The 24,149-nt window shown below is 45.8% G+C and overlaps 1 protein-coding gene across 1 annotated transcript in view; it reads left to right on the top strand.

Annotated features, from left to right (window-relative positions):
• The window catches only part of NXN (nucleoredoxin), a 272,207-nt gene that overhangs the window by 170,453 nt on the left and 77,605 nt on the right, over nucleotides 1–24,149 (top strand). The window contains exon 6 of the mRNA XM_063953861.1: nucleotides 22,943–23,122. Within this exon, the coding sequence (XP_063809931.1) occupies nucleotides 22,943–23,122 (180 nt within the window). The remainder of the gene's footprint in view (nucleotides 1–22,942; nucleotides 23,123–24,149) is intronic.

The following is a 24,149-nucleotide window of genomic DNA, read 5'->3' as shown; positions in this document are numbered from 1 at the left end:
GATAACTCCCTCTCCAGCTTAATATCTGTTATATATGTTTGAAGGCAAAGTCTCATGTCTGATAGTGGCTTCCTCTCTCTCGGTCACGGGACGAGAGAAGATGGTTATTCAACCTAAGTTCCTATGTGTTTTTGTGTTTTGCAACATTCTCCAGTATATTTTCCTTTATCACTCTATTTTCTGTTGTACCACAAACAGGTTGGAATGGAAATCCTTGTTTTGTAGGTGAAGTGGAACTGGAACAATGACCTGAGTCTGCACCAGTTTTTGAATTGCTGTCTGTAAGGTCATACTTGCTTCGGGTGAAGCTGGTAAGCCGGATTTGAAGAATTTGTGAGGTAGGAGTTCCTGAAACTCCAGTCTGTAGCCCTAGACGATGAGATCTTTTACCCATGGATCCAGGCATAAGGTGGTCCATACGTGACTGAAATATCGTAACCGGACTCACACCTGCCTGTTGACCAGGCAGTGTGGTCCACCGTCATGCTGAAGGCCTTGCGGAAGCAGAACCGGAGGTCTGATCCTATGAGACTGTATTTGCAGGTTTTCTGGGCTTACCTCTATTGCCCTTGAAGGCAGTAGAAGAGCCTTTGGCCTTACCTTTAAACTTTGCTGTCCTAAAGGACTGCAACTTTGGTGCAGAATAGGATTTCCTAGCCGGGGGAGCTGCGGAATGAAGGTATGTAGACTTACCCGTCGTAGCCTTGGATATCCACCTATCCAGTTCATCTCCAAAAAGGGCTTCCCCTGTGAAAGGTAGGCTTTCCACGCCTTTTACTGGAATTCACATCCGTAGTCCACTGGCATAGCCACAAACCCATACGTGCTGACACTGCCATGGCAGTAGTGCGCGCGCTGAGCAATCCAATCTCCTTTATGGCCTCCACCATAAAGTTAGCAGAATCCTGTATATGCTGTAGGAGTAAAATAATCTCCCCCCTGGACAAGGAATCTAACCCGTCAATTAGATTACCATACCATTTTGCAATGGCCCTAGTGATCCATGCACAAGGTATAGTGGGTCTTTGGGCCACCCCGCCACTGTGTACAGAGATTTGAGAGTGGTCTCAATTTTGCGGTCTGCAGCATCCTTCAACGAAGCTGCCCCCAGGAACTGGTAAAACATTCTTATGTGGCAGCCTGGAAACTGACGCGTCCACTGTCGGCGGGTTTTCCTATTTTCTCTTACATCCTAGAGGATGCTGGGGACTCCGTAAGGACCATGGGGTATAGACGGGCTCCACAGGAGATATGGGCACTATAAAGAACTTTAGAATGGGTGTGCACTGGCTCCTCCCTCTATGCTCCTCCTCCAGACCTCAGTTAGATCCTGTGCCCAGAGGAGATTGGGTGCATTACAGGGGAGCTCTCCTGAGTTTCTCTGATAAAGAATTTTATTAGGTTTTTTATTTTCAGGGAGCACTGCTGGCAACAGGCTCCCTGCATCGTGGGACTGAGGAGAGAGAAGCAGACCTACTTAAGTGATAGGCTCTGCTTCTTAGGCTACTGGACACCATTAGCTCCAGAGGGAGTCGGAACGCAGGTCTCCCCTCGCTGTTCGACCCAGAGCCGCGCCGCCGTCCTCCTTGCAGAGCCGGAAGATAGAAGCCGGGTGAGTATAAGAAGAAAAGAAGACTTCAAGGCGGCAGAAGACTTCAGATCTTCACTGAGGTAAGCGCGCAGCGGTAACGCTGCACGCCATTGCTCCCACACACTAGCGGGCACTGATGGGTGCAGGGCGCAGGGGGGGGGTGCCCTGGGCAGCAATAAAAACCTCTAATTCTGGCATTATAAGGTTAGACACTGCGGAGGCAGTAATTCATAAATCCCCCGCCAGTTTTGTGATATTTTGAGCGTGACCGAAGCCCGCCGCTGGAGGGGGCGGAGCTTGGTCCCTCAGCACTAACCAGCGCCATTTTCTCCACAGAGATCTGCAGAGAAGCTGGCTCCCCGGTCTCTCCCCTGCTGAACACGGTGACACAGGGCTGAAAAGAGGAGGGGGGGCACTTGTAAGGCGCAGTGAGTGTATTAACACAGTGATTAAGATAAAAGCGCTATTATCTGGGAGATTATTTTCCAGTGTTAGTTGGCGCTGGGTGTGTGCTGGCATACTCTCTCTCTGTCTCTCCAAAGGGCCTTATTGGGGAACTGTCTCCTTATAACTATATCCCTGTGTGTGTGTGGGTGTCGGTACGAGTGTGTCGGCATGTCTGATGCGGAAGGCTCAGCTAAGGAGGAGGTGGAGCAGATGATTGTGGTGTCTACGTCGGCAACGCCGACTAATGATTGGATGGACATGTGGAATATTTTAAATGCAAATGTGACCTTATTACATAAGAGATTGGACAAAGCAGAGTCCAGAGAAAAAGCTGGGAGTCAATCCACCACTTCGACTGGGTCACAGGGCCCTTCTGGGTCTCAAAAACGTCCCCTATCCCAAATAGCAGACACTGATACCGACACGGATTCTGACTCCAGTGTCGACTACGATGATACGAGGTTACACCCAAGGGTGGCCAAAAGTATTCATTATATGATTATTGCAATAAAAGATGTTTTGCATATCACAGATGACCCCTCAGTCCCTGACACGAGGGTGCGCATGTATAAGGAAAAGAAACCTGAGGTAACCTTTCCCCCATCCCATGAGCTTAACGAGTTATTTGAAAAACCTTTGGAAACTCCTGATAAACTGCAGATTCCCAAAAGGATTCTTATGGCGTATCCTTTCCCTGCACAGGACAAGGGTACGTTGGGAATCCTCACCCAGGGTGGACAAGGCTTTAACACGCCTGTCCAAGAAGGTGGCGCTACCGTCTACGGACACGGCAGCCCTCAAGGATCCTGCTGATCGCAGACCGGAAACTACTTTAAAGTCTATTTATGCGCATACAGGTGCTTTGCTCAGACCGGCAATAGCATCGGCATGGGTGTGTAGTGCAGTTGCAGCTTGGACAGATACCTTGTCAGCTGACCTTGATACCCTAGACAGGGATACCATTTTATTGACCTTAGGCCACATTAAAGACGCAATCTTATATATGAGGGACGCTCAAAGAGACGTTGGGCTGCTGGGTTCGAGAGCCAACGCCATGGCGATTTCTGCTAGGCGAGCCCTGTGGACCCGCCAATGGACGGGTGATGCCGACTCAAAGAAGCATATGGAGGTTTTGCCATACAAGGTGAAGTTTTATTTGGGGAAGGTCTCGCGGACCTGGTTGCCACAGCTACCGCGGGTAAATCTACCTTTCTGCCCTTTGTTCCCCCGCAGCAAAAGAAAACTCCACAATCAGATGCAGTCCTTTCGGTCGCATAAGTCCAGAAGAGGTCGGGGCTCATCTTTCCTCGCCAGAGGTAAGGGTAGAGGAAAGAGAGCACCTGCTCCAGCTAGTTCCCAGGAGCAGAAGTCCTCCCCGGCTTCTACTAAATCCACCGCATGACGCTGGGGCTCCGCTGAGGGAGTCCGCACCGGTGGGGGCACGTCTTCGACTCTTCAGCCAGGTCTGGGTTCTGTCAGACGTGGATCCTTGGGTGATGGATATTGTATCCCAAGGCTACAAACTGGAATTCAAAGAGGTGCCCCCTCGCCGATTTTTCAAGTCGGCCTTGCCAGCTTCCTCCCCAGAGAGGGAAGTAGTGTTAGCTGCAATTCAAAAGCTGTGTCAACAGCAAGTGATTGTCAAGGTTCCCCTAATCCAACAGGGGAAAGAGTACTATTCGACCCTGTTCATGGTCCCGAAGCCGGATGGTTCGGTCAGACCCATTTTAAATCTAAAATCCCTAAATCTGTACTTGAAAAAGTTCAAATTCAAGATGGAATCGCTCCGGGCTGTGATCTCCAGTCTGGAAGGGGGGGATTTTATGGTGTCACTCGACATAAAGGATGCATACCTTCATGTTCCCATATATCCTCCTCATCAGGCGTACCTGAGATTCGCTGTACGGGACTGTCATTACCAGTTTCAGACGTTGCCGTTTGGGCTCTCCACGGCCCCGAGGATTTTCACCAAGGTGATGGCGGAGATGATGGTGCTCCTGCGCAGGCAGGGAGTCACAATTATCCCATAATTGGACGATCTCCTGATAAAAGCAAGATCAAGAAATCAATTGCAGAAGAGCGTGTCGCTCTCCCTGAGAGTGCTACAACAACACGGTTGGATTCTCAATCTGCCAAAGTCACAATTAATTCCAACGACTCGACTATCATTCCTAGGCATGATTCTGGACACGGAACAGAAGAGGGTTTTTCTCCCGATGGAAAAAGCCCAGGACCTCCAGAACATGGTCAGAGACTTGCTAAAACCAAAAAGAGTGTCTGTTCATCAATGCACTCGAGTTCTGGGGAAAATGGTGCCAGCCTACGAGGCCATCCCCTTCGGCAGGTTTCATGCAAGGACGTTTCAGTGGGACCTCCTGGACAAGTGGTCAGGGTCCCATCTACTAATACATCAGAAGATAACCCTGTCCCCCCGGGCCAGGGTGTCTCTCCTGTGGTGGCTGCAAAGTGCTCACCTTCTGGAAGGTCGCAGGTTCGGCATTCAAGACTGGGTTCTGGTGACCATGGACCCGAGCCTCCGAGGATGGGGAGCAGTCACACAAGGAAGAAATTTTCAGTGGCTATGGTCAAGCCAGGAGGCTTGTCTACACATCAACGTACTGGAATTGAGGGCCATATACAACGGCCTACGACAAGCGGAGAATCTTCTTCGCGACCTACCGGTTCTGATTCAATCAGACAACGTCACACCCATGGCTCATGTAAATCGCGAAGGCGGGACAAGGAGCAGAGTGGCAATGGTGGAAGCCACCCGGATTCTTCGCTGGGCGGAAAATCACGTAAGCGCTCTGTCAGCGGTCTTCATTCCGGGAGTGGACAACTGGGAAGCAGACTTCCTCAGCAGACACGATCTCCATCCAGGAGTGTGGGGACTTCATCAAGACGTTTTTACAGAGATAACAAGTCTTTGGGGAATTCCTCACATAGACATGATTGCGTCACGCCTCAACAAGAAGCTTCGGAGGTATTGTGCCAGGTCAAGGGACCCTCAGGCAGTAGCGGTAAACGCCCTGGTGACACCTTGGGTGTTTCAGTGGTTTATGTGTTCCCCCCTCTTCCTCTCATCTCAAAAATATTGAGAATCATAAGACAAAAAAGAGTGAAAACAATCCTCATTGTTTCAGATTGGCCTCGAACGGCCTGGTATTAAGATCTTCAGGAGATGCTCACAGAAGATCCATGGCCTCTTCCTCTCAGGGAGGACCTGTTACAACAGGGGCCCTGCGTGTTACAAGACTTACCGCGGTTACGTTTGACGGCATGGCAGTTGAACACCGAATCCTAGCTGGGAAAGGTATTCCGGAGGAAGTCATCCCTACTCTGATAAAGGCTAGGAAGGAGGTGACGGCAAAACATTATCACCGTATCTGGAGGAAATATGTTTCTTGGTGTGAAGCCAAGAATGCTCCTACGGAAGATTTCCATCTGGGCCGTTTTCTCCACTTTCTACAGACAGGAGTGGATATGGGCCTAAAATTAGGCTCCATTAAGGTACAGATTTCGGCCCTGTCTATTTTCTTTCAGAAGGAATTGGCTCCTCTCCCAGAAGTCCAGACTTTTGTAAAAGGAGTGCTGCACATCCAGCCTCCTTTTGTGCCCCCAGTGGCACCTTGGGACCTTAACGTGGTGTTGCGGTTCCTGAAGTCTCACTGGTTTGAACCTCTTCAAACGGTTGAATTGAAATTTCTCACTTGGAAGGTGGTCATGTTGTTGGCCTTGGCATCTGCAAGGCGGGTGTCCGAATTGGCGGCCTTGTCTCACAAGAGCCCCTATTTGACCTTCCATGTGGATGGAGCAGAGTTGAGGACTCGTCCTCAATTTTTGCCTAAGGTGGTTTCTTCATTTCATATGAACCAACCTATTGTGGTGCCTGTGGCTACGGGTGACTTGGAGGATTCCAAGTCCCTGGATGTAGTCAGGGCCTTAAAAATCTATGTAGCCAGGACGGCTCGGATTAGGAAAACAGAAGCACTGTTTGTCCTGTATGTAGCCAACAAAGTTGGCGCTCCTGCTTCGAAGCAGACTATTGCTCGCTGGATCTGTAACACGATTCAGCAGGCTAATTCTACGGCGGGTTTGCCGTTAACAAATTCAGTAAAGGCCCATTCCACTAGGAAGGTGGCCTCTTCTTGGTCGGCTGCCCGAGGCGTCTCGGCTTTACAGCTTTGCCGAGCAGCTACCTGGTCAGGTTCAAACACTTTTCCAAAGTTCTATAAGTTTGATACCCTGGCTGATGAGGACCTTGCGTTTGCTCAGTCGGTGCTGCAGAGTCGTCCGCACTTTCCCGCCCGGTCTGGAGCTTTGGTATAAACTCCATGGTCCTTACGGAGTCCCCAGCATCCTCTAGGACGTAGAAGAAAATAAGATTTTAAACCTACCGGTAAATCTTTTTCTCCTAGTCCGTAGAGGATGCTGGGCACCCGTCCCAGTGCGGAGAAGATCTGCAAGGCTTGTATATAGTTGTTGCTTCCATAAGGGTTATGTTACAGTTGAGATCAGTCTTTAGCTGAGACTGTTTTTTGTTCATACTGTTAACTGGTTGCGTATATTCCAGGTTATACGGTGTGGATGGTGTGGGCTGGTATGAATCTTGCCCTTAGATTAACAAAATCCTTTCCTCGTATTGTCCATCTCCTCTGGGCACAGTTTCTCTAACTGAGGTCCGGAGGAGGGGCATAGAGGGAGGAGCCAGTGCACACCCATTCTAAAGTTCTTTATAGTGCCCTTATCTCCTGTGGAGCCGGTCTATACCCCATGGTACTTACGGAGTCCCCAGCATCCTCTACGGATTAGGAGAAAAAGATTTACCGGTAGGTTTAAAATCTTATTTTTTCCTGTCATCCTGAGGGAACGGAAAGGATGTAATCAACTGTTTTGGAATCTGAAATTTCCTGTTAGTAAAGTAGCAGAGGATTTCTTTTTTACATTAAAAAATGATTTCTCCTCATCCTCTGACACCTTGTCAGGAATATGCAAAACCTCTCTTATAGCTTCAATCAGGGCCTGTATTCCCTGTGCTAAAGGTGCATCCCCCACACCAAGTCCACCTTCCCCTCCTCTGGGTCTGATACATCATCATCGGTATCAGCCTGCATGACTTGGGCCAGAGTACGCTTCTGTGGACAAATAGCAGGGGTCTGAGACGCCGGAACGACCACTGAATCTCTATTCATCAGGTCACCTACAGGTTGCCTTAAGTATTCCATCTCCTTCTCATTTTTGGATAATTTATGTGAAATATTTGAAATCATCCCTTTTAATGAATCTAACCATACCGGTTCAGATCCACTAGCCTGAGAATGTGTACTATCCTGAGAATATGGCAGTGAGCCCCCAGATTGAGAAAAACACTCTGCTGTGCATGATACACACTCCTTTGACATGATAAATGTGAAAGAACACACACACACACACACACACACACACACACACACACACACACAGTAAGGAAAAGGTTAAAGCACAGTTAATCCACACAGAGCCCTTCTAGGGAGACATGGAGAAATGGAGCCAGCCGCACAGCGCCCCCATAGCTAAGGTATAGACCTAGCTGGGTCGCCAACTAAAAACCCTTAATAGGGTTTAGTGTACCAAATTATTGCTCCCCCCTTGCTATGACCCCCTGGTACCACGTAGGTGCTTTGGAGTCCGCGTGAAGGAGCTGCACCGTCCAGTCAGGCTGCCTGTGTAAGCTTGCAGAAAGGAAATGGCGCTGGTGAGCCGCTGGATCCGCTCATAGTGAAGGCCCCGCCCCCTTAATGGGGCGCAGCCTTTCCACTTTTATACTGGCTGAGGTAACTTGAATTAAAAGGGTTACAGTGGGTTAGAACCCCTGTAAACAGTGCCAGTTTTGGGTAATAAGCATGGCTTCAGCCGCGCCTCACAGCGGTCACTGCAGTGTCCCTGAAGCCGGGGCGCAGCGTGCATGCAGCGCTGCGCTCTACCATCATGCCGCCATTACAGCCGGCGACCCGCTTACCAGGACGTCGGCCACCTACTCACCACTCTTCAGTCTTCTGGCTCTGTTGCTCTGTTAGGGGTGGCGGCGTGCTGCGGGTCTGTACGCTCGCTGTGGTGGGGCTTACGGATAGGACCCTCAGAAGCTCAGTGTCCTGTCAGCAGGGAACCATTAACCCTAGGGAGGTTGCGCCCCCCCCCAAGTCTAACGAAGCAGGCAGTCTGGTGCCAGCCAGAGCTGCCTGAAAATAATAATAAAAAACTCTTCAGGAGCTTCCCAAGCGCGACCGGCTCCTCCAGGCACATTTTCTAAACTGACTCTGGTTGGAGGGGCATAGAGGGAGGAACCAGTGCACACTATTGATTTCTTAAAGTGCCCAAGGCTCCTAGTGGCCCCATCTATACCCCTATGGTACTAATGTGAACCCCAGTATCCTCTAGGAAGTAAGAGAAATGCTCTGCTGAGCTAGAGGGGAATGGGGCCTGGCCCTGACCTGAGGCTATCTCTTTTTAGCTGCACAGCACATTCACCGAAGCAGGTGGGTTTCTGCTCTGGAGCAGAGCTATGTGCACTTTGCGTTGCTAGAGTGAGCTATATTTACCCCATTCCAGTTTTCATTTTTAAAGTCCTGCTACCCTGGTCCTGGCACGCACAGTATTTATATCCTAATGGACATTACAATCCTTTGCTCAGTGGGAGTATGGGAAATATATATATATATATATATATATATATATATATATATAAAATAAGATTTTAAACCTACCGGTAAATCTTTTTCTCTTACGTCCTAGAGGATGCTGGGGACTCCGTAAGGACCATGGGGATAGACGGGCTCCGCAGGAGACAAGGGCACTAAGAAAGAACTTTAGGTATGGGTGTGCACTGGCTCCTCCCTCTATGCCCCTCCTCCAGACCTCAGTTTATTACTGTGCCCAGAGGAGACTGGGTGCATTACAGGGAGCTCTCCTGAGTTTCCTGAAAAGAAAGTATTTTGTTAGGTTTTTTATTTTCAGGGAGCTTGCTGGCAACAGAGTCCCTGCATCCAGGGACTGAGGGGAGAGAAACAGACCTACTTTAATGTTAGGCTCTGAACGGAACGCAGGTCTCACCCTCGCCGTTCGTCCCAGAGCCGCGCCGCCGTCCTCCTCGCAGAGCCGGAAGATAGAAGCCGGGTGAGTATGTGAAGAAAGAAGACTTCAGAGGCAGCAGATGACTTCAGATCTTCATAGAGGTAACGCTGTGCGCCATTGCTCCCACACAGCACACACACGGCAGTCACTGTAAGGGTGCAGGGCGGGCGCCCTGGGCAGCAATAAGGACCTCCATATCTGGCTAAAATAGTGATATACATGCTAGTGGTATATATGAAACCCCCGCCAGTTTTTTTAAAATTTTCAGCGGGACCGGAACCCCCCGCTGAGGGGGCGGAGCTTGTTCCTCAGCACTCACCAGCGCCATTTTCTCCACAGCACACCGCTGAGAGAAAGCTCCCCGGACTCTCCCCTGCTTACCACGGTGAAAGAGGGTTTTTAAGAAGGGGGGGGGGGCACATAATTTGGCGCAAAATATATTATAACAGCGCTATCTGGGTAAACATATTGTGTTTTTTCCTGGGTCATTAGCGCTGGGTGTGTGCTGGCATACTCTCTCTCTGTCTCTCCAAAGGGCCTTGTGGGGGAACGGTCTTCAGATAAGAGGTTTCCCTGAGTGTGTGGTGTGTCGGTACGCGTGTGTCGGCATGTCTGAGGTAGAAGTCTTTCCTGAGGAGGAGGTAGAGCAAATGAGTGTGGTGTCTCCGTCGGCAACACCGACACCTGACTGGTTGGATATGTGGAATGTTTTAAGTGCTAATGTGAATTTATTGCACAAAATGTTGGTCAAAGCTGAGTCCAGGGAACATGCAGAGAGTCAAGCCCTGCCTGCCCCTATGTCGCAGGGACCTTCGGGGTCTCAAAAGCGCCCACTATCCCAAATAGTAGACACTAATACCGACACGGATTCTGACTCCAGTGTCGACTACGATGATGCAAAGTTACAGCCAAAATTGACTAAAAGTATTCAATATATGATTATTGCAATAAAAGATGTTTAGCATATCACAGAGGAACCACCTGTCCCTTACACGAGGGTACACATGTATAAGGAAAAGAAACCTGAGGTAACCTTTCCCCCTTCTCATGAGCTGATCAAGTTATTTGAAAAGGATTGGGAATCTCCAGACAAGAAACTACAGATTCCCAAAAGGATTCTTATGGCGCATCCTTTCCCGACTAAGGACAAGAGACGGTGGGAATCCTCCCCAAGGGTAGACAAAGCGTTGACGCGCTTATCCAAAAAGGTAGCGCTGCCATCCCAAGATACGGCTACCCTCAGGGATCCCGCTGATCGCAAGCAGGAGGCTACCTTAAAGTCCATTTACACACATTCTGGTACCTTACTCAGACCGGCGATAGCGTCGGCTTGGGTTTGTAGCGCTGTAGCAGCGTGGACAGATACCTTATCGGCGGAAATTGATACCCTGGATAAGGATACCATTTTATTGACCCTGGGTCATATTAAAGATGCTGTCTTATATATGAGGGATGCTCAAAGAGACATTGGCCTACTGGGTTCTAGAGTCAACGCTATGTCGATTTCTGCTAGACGAGTCCTATGGACCCGGCAATGGACAGGTGATGCCGACTCAAAGAGGCATATGGAGGTTTTAACTTACAGGTGTGAGGAATTGTATGGGGAAGGTCTCTCGGACCTGGTCTCCACAGCTACGGCAGGTAAATCAATTTTTTTGCCTTATATTCCCTCACAGCCTAAGAAAGCGCCACATTATCAAATGCAGTCCTTTCGGTCAAATAAAAACAAGAGAGTACGAGGATCGTCCTTTCTTGCCAGAGGTAAGGGCAGAGGAAAAAAGCTGCCAACCACAGCTAGTTCCCAGGAGCAGAAGTCCTCCCCGGCCTCTACAAAATCCACCGCATGACGCTGGGGCTCCGCTGAGGGAGTCCGCCCCAGTGGGGGCACGTCTTCGACTTTTCAGACACATCTGGGTTCACTCACAGGTGGATCCCTGGGCAATAGAAATTGTTTCCCAGGGTTACAAGCTGGAATTCGAAGAGGTGCCTCCTCGCCGGTTTTTCAAATTGGCCCTACCAGCTTCTCCCCCAGAAAGGGAGATAGTTTTAAATGCAATTCAAAAATTGTGTCTTCAACAGGTGGTGGTCAAAGTTCCCCTGCTTCAACAAGGGAGGGGGTATTACTCAACCCTGTTTGTAGTCCCGAAACCGGACGGTTCGGTCAGACCCATTTTAAATTTAAAATCCTTGAACCTGTACTTGAAAAGGTTCAAGTTCAAGATGGAATCGCTCAGAGCGGTCATCGCCAGCCTAGAAGGGGGGGATTTTATGGTATCCCTGGACATAAAGGATTCATACCTTCATGTTCCCATATATCCACCTCATCAGGCGTACCTGAGATTTGCGGTACAGGATTGTCATTACCAATTTCAGACGTTGCCGTTTGGGCTTTCCACGGCCCCGAGGATTTTCACCAAGGTAATGGCGGAAATTATGGTGCTCCTGCGCAAGCAGGGTGTCACAATTATCCCGTACTTGGACGATCTCCTCATAAAAGCGAGATCACGAGAGCAGTTGTTGAACAGCGTGTCACTTTCACTCAAGGTGTTACAGCAACACGGTTGGATTCTCAATATCCCGAAGTCACAGTTGGTTCCTACGACTCGTTTGACTTTCTTAGGCATGATTCTGGATACGGACCAGAAAAGGGTTTATCTTCCGATAGAAAAGGCCCAGGAACTCATGACTCTGGTCAGGGACCTATTGAAGCCAAAACAGGTGTTGGTGCATGACTGCACCCGAGTCCTGGGAAAGATGGTGGCATCTTACGAGGCCATTCCCTTCGGCAGGTTCCATGCGAGGACCTTCCAATGGGACCTACTGGACAAGTGGTCCGGGTCACATCTACAGATTCATCAGTTGATCACCCTGTCCCCCAGGGCCAGGGTGTCTCTCCTGTGGTGGCTGCAGAGTGCTCACCTTCTAGAGGGTCGCAAGTTCGCCATTCAGGACTGGATTCTGGTAACCGCGGATGCGAGCCTCCGAGGTTGGGGAGCAGTCACACAGGGAAGAAACTTCCAAGGTCTTTTGTCAAGTCAAGAGACTTGTCTTCACATCAACGTCCTGGAGCTGAGGGCCATATACAGCGCCCTTCGTCAAGCGGAGTCTTTGCTTCGCGACCTACCGGTTCTGATCCAGTCAGACAACATCACCGCAGTGGCTCATGTAAACCGCCAAGGCGGCACAAGGAGCAGAGTGGCAATGGCGGAAGCCACCAGGATTCTTCGCTGGGCGGAAATCATGTAGGCGCACTGTCAGCAGTGTTCATTCCGGGAGTGGACAACTGGGAAGCAGACTTCCTCAGCAGACACGATCTACATCCAGGAGAGTGGGAACTTCATCAGGAAGTCTTCGCACAGATTGCAAGTCAGTGGGGACTGCCCCAGATAGACATGGTGGCGTCACACCTCAACAAAAAACTACAGAGGTATTGCGCCAGGTCAAGAGATCCTCAGGCGGTGGCAGTGTACGCCCTCGTGACACCGTGGGTGTTCCAGTCGGTCTATGTGTTTCCTCCTCTTCCTCTCATCCCCAAGGTGTTGAGAATAATAAGAAAAAGAGGAGTACAGAGAATTCTCATTGTTCCGGATTGGCCGCGAAGGGCCTGGTATCCGGATCTGCAGGAAATGCTCACAGAAGATCCGTGGCCTCTTCCTCTAAGACAGGACCTGTTACAACAGGGGCCCTGTCTGTTCCAAGACGTACCGCTGCTGCGTTTGACGGCATGGCGGTTGAACGCCGGTTCCTAGCGGAAAAGGGCATTTCGGATGAGGTCATTCCTCCTCTGATAAAGGCTAGGAAGGACATGACAGCTAAACATTATCACCGTATATGGCGGAAGTATGTTTCTTGGTGTGAGGCCAGGAATGCTCCTACGGAAGAATTCCATATGGGCCGTTTCCTTCACTTCCTACAAACTGGAGTCAATTTGGGCCTAAAATTAGGCTCCATTAAGGTTCAGATTTCGGCCCTATCCATTTTCTTTCAGAAGGAATTGGCTTCTCTCCCAGAAGTACAGACTTTTGTGAAGGGAGTGCTGCATATCCAGCCTCCTTTTGTACCTCCGGTGGCGCCTTTGGACCTTAACATGGTGTTGAGTTTCCTTAAGTCGCACTGGTTTGAACCACTTCAAACGGTGGAATTAAAATACCTCACTTGGAAAGTGGGCATGTTGTTAGCTTTGGCTAGGCGAGTGTCGGAATTGGCGGCTTTGTCTCATAAAAGCCCCTATCTAGTTTTCCATATGGATAGAGCGGAATTGCGGACCCGTCCTCAATTCTTGCCTAAGGTGGTTTAATCTTTTCATATGAACCAACCTATTGTGGTGCCTGTGGCTACGCGAGACTTGGAGGATTCGGAGTCCCTTGATGTGGTCAGGGCTTTGAAAATTTACGTGGCTAGAACGGCTAGGGTCAGGAAAACAGAAGCACTGTTTGTCCTGTATGCAGCCAACAAGGTTGGCGCTCCTGCTTCCAAGCAGACTATTGCTCTCTGGATCTGTAACACGATTCAGCAGGCTCATTCTACGGCTGGATTGCCATTACATAGTAACATAGTATCTGAGGTTGAAAAAAGACAATTGTCCATCGAGTTCAACCTATTTGTGGTGTCCTATGCATGATGATTTGACTAAAATTTCTGACTGATGCTGCTGTCAGCCATTGCATTTTATCCCTATTTATAGTAACTATAATGCATGACTATGCACCATACCCCTGGATATCCTTTTCCAATAGGAATTTATCTAACCCATTCTTAAAGGTGTTGACAGATTCCGCCATTACAACTCCCTCGGGCAGGGAATTCCAAACACGTATTGTCCTTACCGTGAAAAAGCCTTTACGCCGTATTGTGCGGAATCTCCTCTCCTCTAACCTGAGCGAGTGTCCACGAGTCCTCTGTGTTGATCTAACCAAAAACAGGTCCCGCGCAAGCTCTGTGTATTCTCCCCTTATATATTTGTAGATGTTGATCATATCCCCTCTTAGTCTCCGCTTTTCCAATGTAAACATGCCTAGTCTTTCAAGCCTTTCCTTGTATTCCATCGTCTCCATGCCCTTAATTAGTTTGGTCGCCCTCCTCTGTACCTTTTCAAGCTCCAGGATATCCTTTTTGTAGTACGGTGCCCAGAACTGTACACAGTATTCAAGGTGTGGCCTCACTAGTGATTGATATAACGGGAGTATAATACTCTCGTCCCTAGCATCAATACCCCGTTTTATGCATGCTAATATCTTATTAGCCTTCTTTGCTGCAGTCCTACTTTGGATACTACTTCTTAGCTTGCTATCTATGAGGACACCTAAGTCCTTTTCCAGTACAGAATCCCCTAATTTTACCCCATTTAGTAGGTAGGTGTAATTTTTGTTCTTGTTACCACAGTGCATTACCTTACACTTGTCTGTGTTGAAGCGCATTCTCCATTTGGCTGCCCATGCTTCTAATTTAACTAAGTCGTTCTGAAGAGACTCAGCATCCTCCTCTGTATTTATAGCCTTACACAATTTGGTATCATCTGCAAAAATTGACACCATGCTCTCTAGACCTTCTGTTAGGTCGTTAATGAAAATATTGAACAATAGCGGTCCTAATACTGAGCCTTGCGGCACACCACTTAGCACTTCAGTCCAAGTTGAAAAAGATCCATTAACCACAACGCGCTGCTTCCTATTATCTAACCAGTTTTTGACCCAAGTGCATATTGTGCTTCCTAGCCCTGATTCTTGTAGCTTGTATATAAGTCTCATGTGTGGTACAGTATCGAACGCTTTGGCAAAGTCTAAAAAGATTACATCCACGTCTTTACCCTGATCTAGGTTTGCGCTTACTGTTTCATAAAAGCCAAGTAAGTTGGTTTGACAGGATCTGTCCTTCATAAACCCATGTTGATTCCTTTTAATGACCTTATTGACTTCAAGGAACTTCTGAATACTATCTCTTAGAATTCCTTCCAATACTTTACCCACTATAGATGTAAGACTAACTGGTCTATAATTACCTGGTTCAGCTTTACTTCCCTTTTTGAATATAGGCACTACTTCCGCTATACGCCAGTCTTTGGGAACCATACCTGATATAACTGAATCCTCAAAGATCAAAGATAGTGGTTTTGCCAGTTCAGAGTGAAGCTCCATTAGAACCCTTGGATGAATACCATCGGGCCCTGGTGATTTATTAATCTTTAAATGTTTTAATCGGTCACAGACTACTTCCTCGCTTAAATAAGTACCTATCAGTGTGATATTGTCATTATTGAGATTGTGTGTCAGTCCCTGAATTGGGTCCTCTCTAGTGAATACTGTTGAAAAAAACTCATTTAGTGTGTCCGCTATGTCATTATCATTTTTGCTTAAGACTCCCAACTTGTCTTTCAAAGGGCCTATACTCTCCTTTTTTAATCTCTTGCTATTAATGTATTTAAAGAATTTTTTGGGATTCGCTTTGCTTTCCTTTGCTACTAGTTTTTCAGTTTCTACTTTAGCCGCTCTTATTTCCTTTTTGCAATTTTTGTTACATTCCTTATATTGCTGAAATGACTCTGCATCCCCGTCAGATTTGTATTTTTTAAATGCTCTCCTTTTCTTGCCCATAAGTTCCTTAATCTTTTTGTTAAGCCACATCGGTTTATGATTTTTATTCCCTTTTTTGCTACTCATAGGAATATATTTGAGTGTATTTTTAGCTAGCAGGAATTTTAGTACCTCCCATTTCTCCGTAGTATTTTTTCCTAAAAACAAACCTTCCCATTCAATATCCCTGAAAAATACCCTCATCATTTCAAAGTTGGCTTTGCTAAAGTTTAAAGTCCTAGTTGAGCCAGTATAGGGCTGTTTGTAGAAACTGATATTGAATGTGACCATATTGTGGTCGCTGTTTCCTATGGGTTCCCCTACTATAATACCCGATACCAAATCCTGATTGTTTGTTAATACCAGGTCTAAGATTGCATTGTACCTAGTTGGTTCCTCAATTAGTTGGACTAGGTAGTTATCATTTAGTGTGTTTAAAAACATACTGCCCCTAGCAGTATCACATGAATCGTTTTTCCAGTTTATCTCTGGATAGTTAAAATCTCCCATCACTACTATGTCTCCTACTCCTGCTGCTTTTTCAATTTGCTTTAGTAACAATTCATCATCAGATGCGTTGATACCAGGCGGCCTATAGCATACACCCAATACTAACTTTTTTGTTCCTTTTTCCCCGCAAGGAAATTTCTACCCATAATGTCTCAACAGTGTCTACAGTCCCCTCCTGACGATCTTCCCATATATTAGGTTTTAAAAACGGCTTTACGTACAGACACACCCCTCCACCCTTTTTATTTAGTCTGTCTCTCCTAAACAGTGTATAGCCCTCTAGATTGACTGTCCAATCATGAGATTCATCCCACCAAGTTTCAGTAATGCCTATAATATCATACTGTTTGCTTGCTGCAAGTATTTCTAGTTCACCCTTTTTACCAGTAATGCTTCTGGCGTTTACATACATACAACTAAGATAAGTATTTTCCCTTGCGTTAGGGACATCTTTCACCTTATGTGGCAAGGATGACCTGTAATCGTCATTGGTTAGTGCTTTGGTAAAATCCCTTTTAGTACCCATGTTAGTAACCTTACCGCCTGCTCTTGCCCTCCCCCCAACTTCTCCCCCATTTCGTTTACTACTGCCGTCCCCACTATTCTCACTGCATGACCCGTAGATTCTAGCTAAACCCTCCCCCCAGGCTCCTAGTTTAAAATCTCCTCCAACCTTCTAACCATCCTTCCCCCCAGCACCGCTGCCCCCTCCTCAGTCAGGTGCAATCCGTCACGACAAAAGAGATGGCGCCTGACTGAGAAGTCCGCCCAGTGTTCCAGGAACACAAACCCCTCTTTCCTGCACCAATCCCTAAACCACACATTTACCTCCCTAATCTCCCTCTGCCTCCCTGGACTAGCGCGTGGCACTGGTAATAATTCAGAGAATATTACCTTAGATGTCCTTGCCTTCAGTTTCTTTCCTAAGTCCCTATAGTCTTTCTTAAGGACATCCCACCTTCCGCTAACTTTGTCATTGGTGCCAACGTGCACCAAGACCGCCGGGTCTTTGCCAGCCCCTCCCAACAATCTATCTACCCGGTCCGCGATGTGCCGTACCCGAGCACCCGGGAGACAACAGACTGTACGGCGATCACGGTCCCGGTAGCAGATTGCCCTATCTGCCTTCCTGATGATAGAATCCCCTACCACCACCATTTGACTAGGTACCTCTCTATCTTTTATCCCAACCGCGCCAGAGGGACCGCACCTCTGGATGCTAGAGGGAGCAGTCTCCTCCGGCACCGTAATTTCTTCACCATCATCCTCCGATTCCTCGTCCAATCGGGCAAATTTGTTCGGGTTTGATAGTTCGGAGATGTCGTGCCTCCCCCTCTTTTTCTTCCTTCTAACTGTGACCCAACTGGCTACCTGATCATCATCCTCTTCTACCAGTGACCCCTCCCGCAACTCCTCCACCGTTCTGTCTAAACTACGCTCGAGATTGTGAATCTCCCTCAGTCGCGTAACGGTTTGCTCTAGATCAGTTACCTGGGCTTCCAGGGCAACCGTTCGCACACACCCCGTGCAGATGTATTCACACTGGGCCGGTAGCTCCAGGTGTGCATACATCTTGCACGACATGCACTGAGTGAGGTCCTCAATCACAGCCCCTCCCATATTGTTTGCAAGGTCTAACTCCCTGTTACACTCAAAGAAAAAGCAGCAAAAATAAAAAATAGAAGACAAGCAATATCACCTATACAATAATTAAGCTGGCTTATACTTATCTATCTTTGTGCGGTTCTTGGTCCTTCACTTTTATGCAGCCGTAGTACTCACTCCTATGGCACCTATACTCCACTTAGCAGTTGCAGTTGTTCCAGCTTATTGCTCCTCCTTTTCACTCAGCTTCCAGCTCCTGCTTTTTACGGTTTCCAACTCTCACTTAGAAATCCCAGCAGCACTTGGAAGAGACCAGCCCCACAGAGCCAAAATCGATAAAGGCCCATTCCACCAGGAAGGTGGGCTCTTCTTGGGCGGCTGCCCCAGGGGTCTTGTCATTACAGCTGTGCCGAGTTGCTACTTGGTCGGGTTCAAACACCTTTGCAAAGTTTTACAAGTTTGATACCCTGGCTGAGGAGGACCTCATGTTTGCTCAATCGGTGCTGCAGAGTCATCCGCACTCTCCCGCCCATTTGGGAGCTTTGGTATAATCCCCATGGTCCTTACGGAGTCCCCAGCATCCTCTAGGACGTAAGAGAAAATAAGATTTTAAACCTACCGGTAAATCTTTTTCTCCTAGTCCGTAGAGGATGCTGGGCGCCCGTCCCAAGTGCGGACTACTTCTGCAAGACTTGTATATAGTTTTTGCTTACATAAGGGTTATGTTACAGTTTTCCTCCGTCTTGGACTGATGCTGTGTTGTTTCATACTGTTAACTGGTTCGTATATCCCAAGTTATACGGTGTGGATGGTGTAGGCTGGTATGAATCTTGCCCTTGGATTAACAAAAATCCTTTCCTCGTACTGTCCGACTCCTCTGGGCACAGTTTCTCTAACTGAGGTCTGGAGGAGGGGCATAGAGGGAGGAGCCAGTGCACACCCATACCTAAAGTTCTTTCTTAGTGCCCATGTCTCCTGCGGAGCCCGTCTATCCCCATGGTCCTTACGGAGTCCCCAGCATCCTCTACGGACCAGGAGAAAAAGATTTACCGGTAGGTTTCAAATCTTATTTTTTTTATATATATATATATATATATATATAAATCAATTTTTAGCACTCTTGGACAGAATATAGGTTGCAGCCTCCAAATTAGATACAAAGAATACCACCGTTTCTTTACAAATACAGATTCCAAAGTGAGTATCAATGGAAATGGTGCTTCTTTCAGTCCTTTATGTTCCTCAGGAAAAGAAAAAAACATCATAGTGTATTGTACACGGAGGCTGCATGCGGGTCCCCTCCTCTCTTGAAATGCCCCTGGCACTGAGGTCTTACGAATCGCAACAAGGCTCTAAGCACGTGGCTGGCTTTTGTATGTTCTCCCCATGTTTGCATTGGTTTTCTCCAGGTATTCTGGTTTCCTCTCACAACCATATCAGTAAGTTATTTACAGTTTTACCATTTATTTATATAGTTCACACATATTCCGCAGTGCTTTACAGGGTTTTCAATGTATAGACAGACAAGTCGATCTGCTTTAGGTCAACAGGTTTAAATGGTCAACATGACAATGGTTGACACACACACGGTCGAGACAACTTTTTAAGAGTTGGGGGGGGGGGGGGGGTTTACTCAATTTTTTTTACTTTTGCCATTCTTTACCATCCACGTGAACTATGATTGTGAATAGTAGCGAAGCAAGACATATAAGGGGATGCAGTACACTAATTGAGGTTCCCTGTGCTCTGACGGTGAAAAAGATACACACAAAATCCCCCAAAATGGTTGTCGACATTTTGTCGGTGTCAACCTACTACATGTTGACCATATGGGGTCAACCTTATAATTGTAGACCTGTAGATCTTCTATACCACACCCGCTTTACAGAGAATATTTGGCCATTCACATCAGTCCCTGCCCCATTGGAGCTTACAATCTATATTCCCTACCAGATGTACACGCACACATTTACGCTAGTGTTAATTTTGTTGGGAGCCGAATAACCTACCAGTATATTTTTGGATTGTGGGAGGAAACCGGAGCACCCGGAGGAAACCCACGCAAGTACGGGGAGAATATACAAACTCCACACAGTTAGGGCCATGGTGGGAATTGAACCCGTGACCTCAGTGTTGTGAGGCAGTAATGCTTACCATTACACCATCCATGCTGTCCCCCGAGATAAATGACTTGTAATAAAAAATAATCTATGTGTGTGTGGAAGGGAAAATAGATTACAAACTCCAGTGGGACACACAGTATTGTGAATGACTGGCATATTATCTGTAAGTGCCGCAAAATGTGTACTTTATAAAATAAATTATAAATATTGTATTGCAGTGACCAGTCTCATCATGTAACATGTCATTCAGATTGTTCTTGTGTATTTAATATGTTTTCGCAGGGATTTTTTCAAAACAAACTCCTATTATAGAATTAAGGAGAATGATTCTTATGTAAAACAAAATTGATGTATACAAAGGCTTACTTAATCATTAATATGCAAATACTTATGTGGTTTAAATCATTCAAACCAATCCAGTCAGAAAGTCAGATTAAAGTTTTTAGTAAACTTGTGTAGTCCTACTAATAAACACTGATTTGTGTTGCTATGGGTTACATCACATGTTCTGTTCGCACTATTTATTTTTAAGTAATCTAAAAAGTATAGTGTATTATCCATGATATGTACTGTATGTAGTGTTTGTGTAATGGATATCTTGGTGCATTTACACTGTATACAGAGAGCCCCTGTAATTTAAAATCCGGCAGCCGTATATAGGAATTTGGGGCTTTGTTTTGTTACTCAGAATGCAGGGAATGTACTAATAAGAGGTGCACAGGTTACATTATTCTATAAATTCCTGTACTTCTAAAATAGTTCTGTCTCCCATCACTAACAGTGCCAGAATATTACATATGCCTCTATGTGTCCTTATTGTGAAAGTGTTTCCAGATTACCCATTGTGTATAAGGATGCTATAAAGTTTTAACTGTACACTATTACTAATACAATACTTACTACAGTATATATTGTTTGCACTCTTAATTTGCTGTAACAAGTTTTTATCCCATTTGTGAGTATTTCATGTAGGTGCTAGTTTACAACCTATTGACAGCTTCTCTCATAAATCAATCATAACTACTTCAGAAGTGTGTGTGGCCTTGGGGTTGTTGCTAAAAAAAACTACATAATGAATTTAACCTTATTTTATTTCAGCAAACACAAAGTGCTAGCGTTACAGGCTAGTTGTCAGATAGTTTTTACACCATAGAAAATGTAATATCCTCATGACATGATTTACACAGAGGCAGATAATGTTTTTATATTATCCCCTTCTGTGCTAGTTCCCCTTAAATGGTGCTAGCAGTGTGGTGTATTTATACCAGCACGATCACAGCAAGCTTGTAAATGCTTATTTGTGTTGTGGTTAAATGCAATGTTTTTGGTTTGTAAGGTTTATTTTATGGGGATTAGAAATGGTTCTAAAAGTGCAGATTAGATGTAGTAGCTCTGCATGAGATCACAGATGAGTATTATGAAAGTCCTAGAAGAATCATGTTGTAAGCATGCCGCAAGACATGCTTGAGCATAGACCCGTCTGCTCTCAATCATGCTTGTGTTAACAAATTTTCATTTGTGTATGTGGGTTTGCCATGTGTTTACATTAAGACCAAGCTTTCAGTATCATTCACAAGCACTCTGCAAACCCTTTTTCCAGTTGGTTACAGATACTGCACATGCTTTAAGGAAATCGAAGTATAAGACAAATGATTATTTTTCACAAAACAACTTTATATTTGCTGTAATACTGGCCCCACATTTATTAGATTAACATGAGGCATCCGAGGGCGAGCTGCAATAAGGAAAACGACAGGTTAATGAGGCCTACGGCTCTTTGTTAAATTCAGTCGCCATGCAGTTTCTTATAAAAAAAACGATGTAAGCACTGCCTTAAAACAGCACTTTCATCTATAATAAATAGATAAAGCCCTTCATTATCACTGGGAATTAGTTTGACAAACAATAACTGTTAAGCTGTGTGAATAGGGGGTTACAGGGAATTTGATGCATACCCTGTTCCCTATGGTTCTTATATTAGCATGGGGCTGCGGTGGCCCCTAGAATTTGCCACTGGAAGTAATTTATTGAAATTGACCTATATTATTGCACCTAATTAGGATGTGATCCTATAGCTGTCAATATTTGTCACCCTAAAATGGAGCAATAAGCAAAAGTTACTGAAAACTGGTGTATACATGTGCCAAGTTTTTGTTTCTAATGTAATGAGAGCTTTTTAATATTATGTACTTGGATATCTGTTTCTGAGACATTCGTATAGCAATCACATATTGCGTTACCTGCAAGCATCCAGTCATTTTTATTATATGTATTTCAGTTCAATTGCTGTTATTCTTTGAGTAAACTACATATGGCAACTAATGCTTAGACCATTGGGGTCATATATCTGACACAGTGCACTGCCAGTTTCATTCAGTATAGAAGTTACAGACACCTGTAAGGTGAATGTAGTACATCTCTGGAAGATTTTTGCTATCCCCGGTTGCCTTGGTGTTGTCCATCTTGCTTGACTAATTTGATCTTTATCATCTGAGGAATCCACTATCAACCAGGATTGTTACCTTAATTGCACATTGATGTTTTCGGAGCTGCAGCACACATGTGCACGCCACACTTATTGTGCACGGTGCGCACTATAGCTCCCACTGTTTCAATAGGTGTGACATGCTCATATATGTCATGGCTGCAGTGACGGAACAGATCACCCAGAAAAGGGAACGGTGTGTAAGTAGTATACGATGGGTGGAGCATGGCTTGCTGAGGTGACCCGGTGCATGCTGGAACCATTTGCTAGTCTAAAATAAAATGAACCAATATGGGATTGTCTTAGAATAAGTGTTCATCAGTGTCTTAATATTTTAGCCATAACAATTGCATATTTATTGGTATACTTTTGTTCATGTGAATAAACATTGATGTGGCTTGCTTTTTTGGTGTATCTACACATTATTGAAGAGTAGTGCCATGCCAATGTGCTTAGTAATACAGGAAATCTGCTATGATCACATAATGTTTCTTTTTTGCAGGTATTCCTAATCTCATTATATTGGATCCGAAAGGAGAGGTCATCACACGACAGGGAAGAGTGGAGGTCCTACATGATATTGACTGCAAAGAGTTCCCATGGCACCCAAAGCCTGTTGTGGAGCTGACAGAGTTGAATGCAGTGCAGCTGAACGAGGGTCCCTGCCTTGTTCTTTTTGTAGGTATGAAGAGAGGTCTCAATGCCAATATGAAATTACAAAATACCATGTTAGAGTGTTTTTTATTGATCTCTCACTCAAAAATATCTGTGAAGTTTAATCCGGATAATGTTTAAACTGCCACATAACTATAAGTGGGGTGATTCCTCCACAGCTGTGGTTCTCAATCATTTTCTAGCTAGGCACCCTCTGGCAAGCCATTTCCATCATTTATACCTTCAATATTTGCAAAAGCAAAACATTGACTATAATTGCAGTTGGATCAAATGGTTAAGCACTGCTATGAGTAAAACCAATAAATGTGCTATAAACAAAAAAAATAATTCTGAAATAAATATCTTTATTGCAGCATAAAACAACATAATAGTCATATAGAGAAGTCTGAGAACAAAAAGAAAAGGGTTGCACACAGAAATGGGAAAAAAAGAGAAAGTACAGTCTTAAGATGACAATTTTTCACATTTTCTAATGCCTTGCCAACAGAGTAAAATAATATAAATATGTAGTGAGGAAGATACACTGTGATGCCAAACAACATTGGTAAACAAAACAATAATTTATAGTGCTTACCCTGGGTCAAGGGTCAACGATCGTTCCACAGTTCTAAACCAGGAACAGAGTAGAAAAGGGAGTGGCAAGTAGTGGTAGAAATGGAGGCACTAATTAGCCAATAAATGATAAGTGCTCTATGAATTAGTCCTCAGGGAGAAGACTAATGGACCACTCTACTGTATAACACGTATCCAACGGGTTCAGTATGATTTACCAACGGACACAATACCGACTGTCATAATCCAGACAGCCATTGACTAACAATCAAAATACAGACACGGTCAAAATACCGACATTCATTATGCCAACATGTTCAAAATGCTGACATTGTCAAAATACTGACATGAATTTTTCTGTGTTTATTTTTTTGTGTGTCAGTGTTGACCTATGTTAAAATGGACACCGTCTAAGTGTAGCGCGTGCGCTCGTCATGCTTTGGGCATGGTGCCTCGCTGCGCTCGCACACTATTGTATTCCT

The sequence above is a fragment of the Pseudophryne corroboree genome, chromosome 2 (genome assembly GCF_028390025.1).
Source record: "Pseudophryne corroboree isolate aPseCor3 chromosome 2, aPseCor3.hap2, whole genome shotgun sequence".
NCBI classification, from domain to species: Eukaryota; Metazoa; Chordata; class Amphibia; order Anura; family Myobatrachidae; genus Pseudophryne; species Pseudophryne corroboree.
The sequence above is the reverse complement of the archived record's forward strand: the minus strand, read 5'-3'. Positions and strand labels throughout refer to the sequence as shown.